The sequence below is a fragment of the Cynoglossus semilaevis genome, chromosome 14 (assembly GCF_000523025.1).
Source record: "Cynoglossus semilaevis isolate Cse_v1.0 chromosome 14, Cse_v1.0, whole genome shotgun sequence".
Lineage (NCBI taxonomy): Eukaryota > Metazoa > Chordata > Actinopteri > Pleuronectiformes > Cynoglossidae > Cynoglossus > Cynoglossus semilaevis.
In genome coordinates, this window is record NC_024320.1 from 28318576 (window position 1) to 28328032 (window position 9457).

Below are 9457 nucleotides of genomic sequence, written 5' to 3' on the forward strand. Positions count from 1 at the left end.
AGCGGGACAAACTCTTCAACGTCATCAGCCTGGAATTCAGTCACACCAAACTGGAGAACCTCATCTTTCGACCAACAGTGGTACAAAAAAAAAAACCAAAACAAGACAGAAATCAAACCAGATTAGATAAATACAGTGGCTTGAGTTGAACTGTTTTTTGCGTTTCTTTCCGACTGCTGTTCCAGGTGGACCAGGTGGACTGGGTGGACAACATGTGGCCCCCGGATCTGAAACAAAGCCAAACAGAAACGACCAATGTCATCTCGGAGATGAAGTACCCCAAAGTACAGAGGTACGCATTGACAGAGTAGTATCTTGTATTTTTATTCTCCTGCTGCGTGTACTGCGTGTACTGCGTGTACTGTACGACAACATGTGAAGAAAAAGCGTTGAAAGAAAATGGAGCGACCCCGCGGGTAAATACAAATCGCTCTCTCACCCACACCTTCTCCTCCATCACTGCTGCTGTATTCTACCTGCCTCACCCCCCCCTTCCTCCCTCCCTCCCTCTCTCTCTCCTCCCTCCCTCTCCCCCCAGCCCCCCCAGCCCTCCCACCCCCCCTTTACGAGTGCTCCACATTGTTCCACATTGTTGCTAGGCAGCAGCGTTTCAGTGGAGGACGGTCTTTAACTGCTGCATTGGGGTCTGCTTGCACAGACGTCCGTGGACCAATCAGCCGTCAGCATCAGAACAGCTCTGTGTTCAAAGCAGTTATGCTTCTGTGTTTGACCCAACATTCTTCTGTCGTCGCACAGACGTGAACAAATGCAACTGCAACTGCAGTTTCTCTCCCTAAATGTAACGATCCCGAGTCGATAAAAGCACCGCTGCACTGACGTGTCTCCAAATAAACAGATTTCAACTGAATCCACGGCAGGAATTAACCTAAAAATAGCTACAAAGGCTAAATAACACATTTGCTAAGCTAGCCCGAGATTAGCATAGTGATAGGCAAATTTGAGTTTAGGTAAATACAAATGAACCAATGAGTTCTTAAAGTAACCAAAATGTGAAAAAGTTAATTAAAAAGGCTTAACGACATCAAAAGGTTGATAGCTTGAAATATTAGTTGATTAGTTGAAAGCTTAATATTAGCAAGAAACACAGCAAAACGGTCAAAGATTAGCAGTAAATGACAGCTAAAAAAAGAAATCTGAGATTAGCAGTAAATGACAGCTAAAAAAGAAATCTGAAGAGGAGCGGGAAAATGACTACAGAGTGTCATGATTGGGTGTTTTTGGTATTAAACCGTTTATTTCCACGACATCTCAGTCTTGGTTGAACACGTTTCTGTGTGTCTACATTAGCAGCTCATTAATGTCTCACTGCGCTAACTACTCCCAAATTAATGTGCTATCCTGCTGAGAACAATTTTCTCCTCGCAGTGATTCCCAGAGATGTTTTTAATGGCAGCTAATGTTTCGTAAAAATAAATAAATAAATAAACAAACACACACTGCTGAGCTGACTGCTGCGTTTTCATTGGTCGGGCTGTTGTTATTACTGTAGCTGCTGTTCTGGATGCTGACTGGTGGATTCTGTTGACTCTAACTGTCTACCTGTACGTAAAACCAGGGGTGCCCAACCCCCGGTCTGGGGACCGGTGCCGGTCCGTAGGTCATTTGGTACCAGGTCACAGTGAAAAGATGTACTTCAGTTTTACTAATTTACTTCATTCCAGAATAATTCAGAATATCCCTTTACTGTTTTCATTCAAAGATAATCTGTCAATGTTTCAGAACAACAGGTCAAAGGTCATTCAGACTCTGATACTGACAGAGATCTAAGATCGGCTGACCGATCCTTGGTACAAAGAAGGTTGTTGTAAATGAATTACTTGTTGGTAGGGATGTCCGATTATTTCAGCCGACCGATATTTTCGGCCCGATATTAGCATAATTATGCAATATCTGTAAGAATCGTTATCAGGTTTTTCCTCCGCTAATGAAAACCTGATAACACAATGCCTGGGTTTCGCCAAATGATGTGAGCCCTGAAAATAGTTTTGGGGAAAAACGGCTGTGTATAAAAGTGTTAGCCACTAGATGGCAGCATTGCAGCTCATTTAATGAATCTATTTTAATCATCAGCTGAATGCTGGTGCCAGAAACTCATACAGTGGTTTATAGAGATAAATAAATAAATATTACCAGGCCTATATCGGTATTGGTTGATTTTGGAATTGAAAATTAATTAAGGACAATATCGTCATATTGGCGAGTTAAAGTTAATATCGGACGTCCCTTCTTGTTGGACTTCCTCTCCCAGGTACTGCCTGATGAGCGTGAAGGGCTGCTACACCGACTTCCACATCGACTTTGGAGGAACGTCAGTCTGGTACCACGTGTTCAAGGGTCAGAAGGTGAGGTTGACTCCGGGTCGTCACTACGTTCTTCTCCCGTCACATGGCCGTCAGTGTTCAGCGTCGTCTTCACACAGGTGTTCTGGCTGGTCCCGCCCACCATCCATAACCTGGCCCTGTACGAGGACTGGGTCCTGTCTGGAAAGCAGAGCGACATCTTCCTGGGCGACCGAGCCGACGGGTGTCAGCGAGTGGAGCTGCAGCAGGGCTACACCTTCTTCATCCCATCTGGTACGTTGGTGCACCGGGTGTGAACGGGACCAGGTGGTGCAGGCGACCTGACACGATCTGCTGACTGAGCTCCGTCAGACGATGACGCAGCGTTTTTCACAGCTCTGTGACTTTGCAGAAATCCTTGAAAAATTCTCTTCTCTCCGTGTTTTCGTTTGGCGATCAAGGCTGGATCCACGCCGTCTACACCCCCGTGGACACGCTGGTGTTTGGAGGCAACATTCTGCACAGCTTCAACATCCCCATGCAGCTCACCATTTATGAGATAGAGAACAGGACGAAGGTAGGGACTGACATTGTTGCGGCAGCGCCACCTGCAGCGCAGACACGGGCAGACGGCCAGACATGGAGGCTAAAAATATATTTATATATTTATATACCTTGTTGTTAGTAACAGCTAAAAGAAGAAAAAAAAAAGAGCTTCATCTTTGTGATAAATGAATGGACGCACTGTGGAGGTGTGGTTAATGCTCTTGCCTTACATCAAGAAGGTCATCAGTTTGACCCTGGTCCGAAAACATACAGGATGAATTTATGGTTCACTCTTAATTGACCATAGGTGTGAATGTGAGTGTGAACGATTGTAATGGACTGGTCACTCAAACCCGTGGCCCGGGGACCACTTTTGGTCCACAAAACCCTCACGTGTGGTCCATGACTAGATTATAATTTTAATTTATTTTCAATTGTTTTTCCAGTAATTAAAATCCTTCAATTAATGACTTAAGAATTAGAGTAGCTGTAGTGTTAGAGTGTGTCGTCAGGACCTGGCTCCTGCGCTGCCGTGTGATTGGTTCAAGCCTCCAGGATTCTACACGTCGTGTTTCAGTTCAGTATCAAACGTCTCGGTTTCTGTTTCCAGGTTCACTCCAAGTTCCGCTTCCCGTTCTACTACGACATGTGTTGGTACGTCCTGGAGCGGTACCTTCACTGCCTCACCAGACGATCCTACCTGTCGCTGGACTTCAGAAAAGAGTTTGTAGCCACTGGTCAGTGAACACTGTCACGTTAATAATCAATGTATATAACGTACAGCAGGTGTAGCTATAGCAGCGGTGCCCGGCCAAGGACCGGTCAGCTGGTATCTACGGACCAGTAACAGCGTCGCCGTCGTAAAATACATTTTAAACGCAGGGTTCAACCTAATTTTCTTCATCCGTTTGTGAGTTTCTCGACTGAAGGAAATCCAAACGAACCAACATTTGAATAATTCAAAATATTTCCCACAGTTATAGAATGGAATATAAAAGACCAAAGCCAAACATTAAAAGATTAAAGGATAAATCGCAGGAATGTTGGTGACTTGAGCTCAGGTCAGAAGTAACAAAACAACAAAACTCACTGCAGCCGAATGTGACGACGATGACCACGAACCACATGTTGAGAAACCACAACAGGTCCAACTGTCAGACCAGAGTCAGACTCTGTGAACCTGAAAGCAAAATCAAAGGAAAAAAAGGCACATTTTGACAAAAATACGCAGGAATCAGATGAGATTAGAGGTAAATAAAAGGAAAAAAAGGCAGATCAGCAGATAGAGACAAAAACAACGACAGTCTCCAGAGTAAGAGCTAACTATGAACACATGATCACACAGAGCACCTGACGATCAAACATGAGAACATCACGTGTCAATCACTGTAAGTACCACTGTGATCAAAGAACCTGGTCCTGGTCCTGGTCCTGGTCCTGGTCCTGGTCCTGGTCCTGGTCCTGGTCCTTCAGTTCTTCTACAAAGTCAGGTCCTAATTGTCCAAATCTCTGATCTCTTCCCCGTCAGACTACGAGACCAAGGTCAACACAGTCAGTCCTTTCTCCGATTCGAGGAGCCATGACGTGAACGAGGACTCGTGTGAGACTCAGGCGAGAGAAGACCACCGTGACCGACCGGAGCGTCTCTCCCAGGACAGTCCCTGTTCCCCCGACCAACAGCACCTGGACTCTGAGGACAGCTGTAATCCCGGCTCCACTCCGCTGCAGTCCCTCAAATCCCCCTGTGACTCCCCGACCTCGGAGTCTCACAACAGGTGGACTCATCTGACACAGTTTGAGCTGCGGGGACTGAGGACGCTGGTGGACAAGCTGGAGTCCCTCCCCGAGAACAAGAAATGTGTCCCCCTGGGAATCGAGAACCCGCAATCCCTGCTGGAGCACATGAAGGTAAAGTACACGCCGTCATCTAGATTAGATTAGATCAGAATAAAACCCCAAACGTCAAACTCTGTGCTGTTCTCCAGGTGTTCTTGAAGGAACACGCTGACGACGACCCCAGGATGGCCATCACTGGAGTCCCTGTGGTTTTTTGGCCAAAGAAAACTCTAAAAGTAAGAAATATTTCACTGCAAATGTAGATGAGGAAAGTTCTATCAGGAGGAACATTCAGTGTTAAAACAGTACCAAGGACGGATGGATGGATGGATGGATGGATGGATGGACGGATGGATGGACAGATGGATGGATGGATGGATTGATGGATGGACGGATGGACAGATGGATGGATTGATGGATGGACGGATGGACAGATGGATGGATGGACAGATGGATGGATGGATGGACGGATGGACAGATGGATGGATGGACAGATGGATGGATGGATGGACGGATGGACAGATGGATGGATGGATGGATGAATTGATGGATAGCTAACTGGTAGATAACTGGTACTTAGCTGCTGGTTTTGGATGATATTGTGATCACCTTGTTTGTCTGCCCCTCGCAGTACCTTGCCACACCTCATGGTGTGCTGTATCTGATTCCGTTGTTGTTGATTGTGGTGTATATTGGTCGTCGTCGTCTGTTCTTGTCACGTTGGTTTGCCATCTGTTGGCTGACTGACTGGTTGGTAGTGGTATTTCATGGCAGTTGCACCAATCGTTGGTTGGTTGACTGATTTGTTGGTTGGTTGACTGATTGGTTGGTTGGTTGGTTGACTGATTGGCTGGTTGGTTGACTGATTGGTTGGTTGGTTGGTTGACTGGCTGGGTGGTTGGTTGGTTGGCTGGTTGGTTGACTGATGGTTGGTTGGTTGACTGATTGGCTGGTTGGTTGGTTGACTGATTGGCTGGTTGGTTGGTTGACTGATTGGTTGGCTGGTTGGTTGGTTGTCTTGTACCATTAGTTAGTGGTTATGGTCGTTACCGTCCGTAATAGAGATATTAAGTGTTCGGAGAATATCGGCATATCTGCAAAAAGTTTATATCGGACATCCCTAGAACGCTGTTAGCTGTTAGCTGTTAGCTGTAGCTGTAGCTGTAGCTGTAGCTGTTAGCTGTTAGCTGTAGCTGCTAGCTGTTAGCTGTTAGCTGTAGCTGTTAGCTGTAGCTGTTAGTTAGTTTATGAATGAATTACAGAGACAGAGAGAGAGGGAGAGAGAGAGAGAGGAAGAGAATTCGGACCAGCCACTCATAAACAGACATCCTCCAGTTGACTGACTGACTGACTGACTGTCTGTCTGTCTGTCTGTCTGATTGACTGACTGACTGACTGACTGACTGTCTGACTGACTGACTGTCTGACTGACTGACTGACTGTCTGTCTGTCTGTCTGACTGACTGACTGACTGACTGACTGACTGTCTATCTGACTGACTGACTGACTGACTGGCTGACAGATCGTGGAGACTCTACATGAGTGAAGTGAGAGGAAGTGAAGATTCAACAGGAGGGGCGGGGCGTCTGGACGTGGACGCGTGGTGGTGATTTCTATAGGTGTCACTGACCCCCGGGATCAGACCCTCCGTCCCCTCAAAGACCACCTGCTGGTCCGGGGGCCTCTTGTTGCCTCTTGTTGCCTCTTGTTGCCTCTTGTTGCCTCGTGTTGCCTCTTGTTGCCTCTAGTTGCCTCTTGTTGCCTCTCTGTGTGTTGCCTTTTGTAATGAGATGCCGACTGCTGCCATTGGCTGAGCAGATCCTGTTTCCCTCACCCCCCCATCCTCCTCATGAATATGACGGCGGTGTTGTCGCGTCCTCCGTTGCTCAGTGGATGAGCGCAGACGCCCCCTGTACATGTTCTAATGCACTGCAGCCTCCCATTGGCCCAGTGCCGGCCCGCGCCCCTCCTCCTTTCGCTCCATGTTGATGAGCCGAGCTCGTCTGTGTTCCTCGCATCTGCTTGTGGTATTGTGGAGCTGTGGAGCAGCGGGGAGAGCTGTAGGCCAGACGGCAGATAGCTGGAGTAGGAGAACGAGGAGCAGGAGGAGGAGCAGGAGGAGGAGGAGGAGGAGGAGGAGGAGGAGGAGGAGGAGACTGCAGCCATGTCGGTTTTGCCGTGAGCTGGACGCCGTGTGAGAAAAAGCCAATCATGGCCATGTCGCTGAGCGCTGATGATGAGGACTACGACTCAGACGCTGAGCAGGTTAGCACATCCAACCAACCAACCAATCAACCATCCAACCAAACCCTGCAGGCGTAGTGAGGCCACCGGAGGAATGCATGCAGCAGCAGCAGCAGCAGCAGCAGCAGCAGCAGCATCACAGGGCAGCGGGGAGACGCAGCTCTACCTGGAGAGGAGTGGAGTCTGTCCTCCTCAGGAGCGCTGTTACTGCTGCTGTTACTGTTACTGCTGCTGCTGTTACTGCTGCTGCTGTTACTGTTACTGCTGCTGGATTTGTTTGGCTTGGTTTTTTTCTGGGGCATTTTTGTTCTCTCTCTCTGTGTGTGTGTGTGTTTGTATTTTAGTCCATCCAGGTTGTGTTGTGTTCATACACTTCAGAGCCCCCCCCCTCACCCACCTCCCCGGGGGTGGGGGGTTTGGGAGGGGGCTGTTCTTGGTTGTAGGAGAGGAGCACAGGATGTGGGATTTTCATAATAAAATTCCTAGATTCTAGAAGAAAATATTTGTTGAGTGTTTTTACTACGTGAGGTGTAGTAAAACTCAACAAAGTAAAGTACTGTGATTCTGTCAGACTGTCAGGAGGAGGGAGGAGGAAGAGGAGGGAGGAGGAGAAGGAGGAGGGGGAGGAGGAGGGAGGAGGGAGGAGGAGGTGTTCTGGACTGGAGCTGCTCACACAGCAGATAATGTGGAGTTGAGATGTTTGTGTTGTTACCTGGAGGCCACACCCCTTTACACTGGTCTAGGCTCACAGACAGAGAGTGACCAGTGAGTGACCAGTGAGTGACCAGTGAGTGACCAGTGAGTGACCAGTGAGTGACCAGTGGTTGACTTCTCACAGATGTCAACGGTTGGCCTCATCTGTGATCTGATTGGCTCTTGGCTTCTGTCCACCTGTATTTACACCAGGGCTGTGAGGAAATATCCATATATTAATATAAAGTACTAATATATACAGATATATTCCTGATCCCGTATCAATATCTCCTCAATCATTGATCAGTTGTTGATTTTTATTCTCACCAATTCCCAGTCCAATATTCCTGGTGTTGGTTGGGGCAACACCAGGAATATTGGTGTTGCCCCAACACCAATATTCCTGTCGTATATATCGCCGTGCCAATAGTATCGCAATATATCGTACTGTTGACCCGTATCGTGATAAGTATCGTATCGCCAGATTCTTGCCAATACACACCTCTAGTTATGACATTATATATATATCTCTATATATTAAAAAAAACCTCGACCTCTAGTTATGACATTATATATATATTTCTATATATATGATTCAATTGCTTAAAAAAAAACCTCAATATATCGTCGTGCCTATAGTATCGCAATATATTGTATCGTTTACTCTGTATCGTGATACGTATCGTATCGCCAGATTCTTGCCGATACACAAACCAAATTTAAACTATCAGTGCGGAACCACAAGTGTAACCAGGAGTAACCAGGAGACTAACTGTCTCAAACTGAGGTCTGAGGTCCAGATACAGGACACAGAGACCTCGCGTCACGGTCCTGTTGTTTCTGATGCTTCAGTTTCTCTGACTGTAAATATATACACAATATAAATGAACAATATAAACAACCACGGAGTCCCGGTCCCGGAGTTGGGAAAACATTGAAGAACGTTGGTGTTTTAGGGTTTTGTAAAGTGATTGTCATCAATTTGACACATTTTTTTATTTTTATACAGAACAAATGGTCAACGATTTAAAAAGTAATTTTGTGAATAATTGACTTTAATTCACAGAAAATGTCGCTAGGCCTTGTCGGCGCTAATATATATTTATATAAAAAAAAATCATTACAGATGAATCATCAAAAAGGGAAAAACTTCCATTGACTTCTGGTTGTATTTCTGACTTTTTAGGACCAGCTCCTGTTGGTCGGTAGTGGTACTGCAGCCAAAACTATATTTTCATCAGGGTCAATCTAAGGTTCCTGAGGAGTTTGAGTTTCACAGCATCACCTTTTTAATTCAAACATTTAAATTCCAGTCCAACTCTTCTCACCCCGTAATGGAGTTGTCAGTTTTTCACTTTTGCAGCGTCAGCTTCTTCACAGGAAACTCATCCTCCAGGAACTGGTGAACCTGGTGATTTTGACCGAGTGAATTGTTTGCGTTTTTTTTTTTTTTTTGGAGGAGGAGTGAGATTTAAATACGTTTTGTGTTGTTATTCCTGCGATGTGTACGCTCCGTCTCCAGGGGGTGTCGATGTGTAGGAATTGATTTATTTTACTATATTATATATTACCAGTTCAGACATGGCCAACCCGCGGCTCGGGGGCCACATGCGGCTCTTTGCCCGGGTTTCATGCGGACCTTACGATAAGTCAAATTTAGTGTTTGTGTTCTTTTTTACCAACCAGTACCTCTGTACTAGTGACCAACTAGTACAGAGGTACTAGTTGGTCACTAGTACTCTTCTGATCTTCATTACAAAAGAGCCACAGATGTAAAGTGAGGGCGGACCATGGGTCTGTGTAGAACCATGGGTCTGTGTGGTACCATGGGTCTGTGT

General features: G+C 46.3%; 1 protein-coding gene across 2 annotated transcripts in view; it reads left to right on the plus strand.

The window, feature by feature from the left end:
- Positions 1-9457, plus strand: part of kdm2bb (lysine (K)-specific demethylase 2Bb) — a 24941-nt gene that overhangs the window by 2935 nt on the left and 12549 nt on the right. For both annotated transcript variants that reach the window (XM_017038880.2, XM_008326321.3), the window contains exons 5-12: positions 1-80; positions 186-292; positions 2270-2363; positions 2441-2594; positions 2762-2877; positions 3457-3583; positions 4375-4754; positions 4832-4918. The exon at positions 1-80 is cut by the window's left edge and continues 96 nt beyond it. In XM_017038880.2, the coding sequence (XP_016894369.1) occupies positions 1-80; positions 186-292; positions 2270-2363; positions 2441-2594; positions 2762-2877; positions 3457-3583; positions 4375-4754; positions 4832-4918 (1145 nt within the window). The remainder of the gene's footprint in view (positions 81-185; positions 293-2269; positions 2364-2440; positions 2595-2761; positions 2878-3456; positions 3584-4374; positions 4755-4831; positions 4919-9457) is intronic.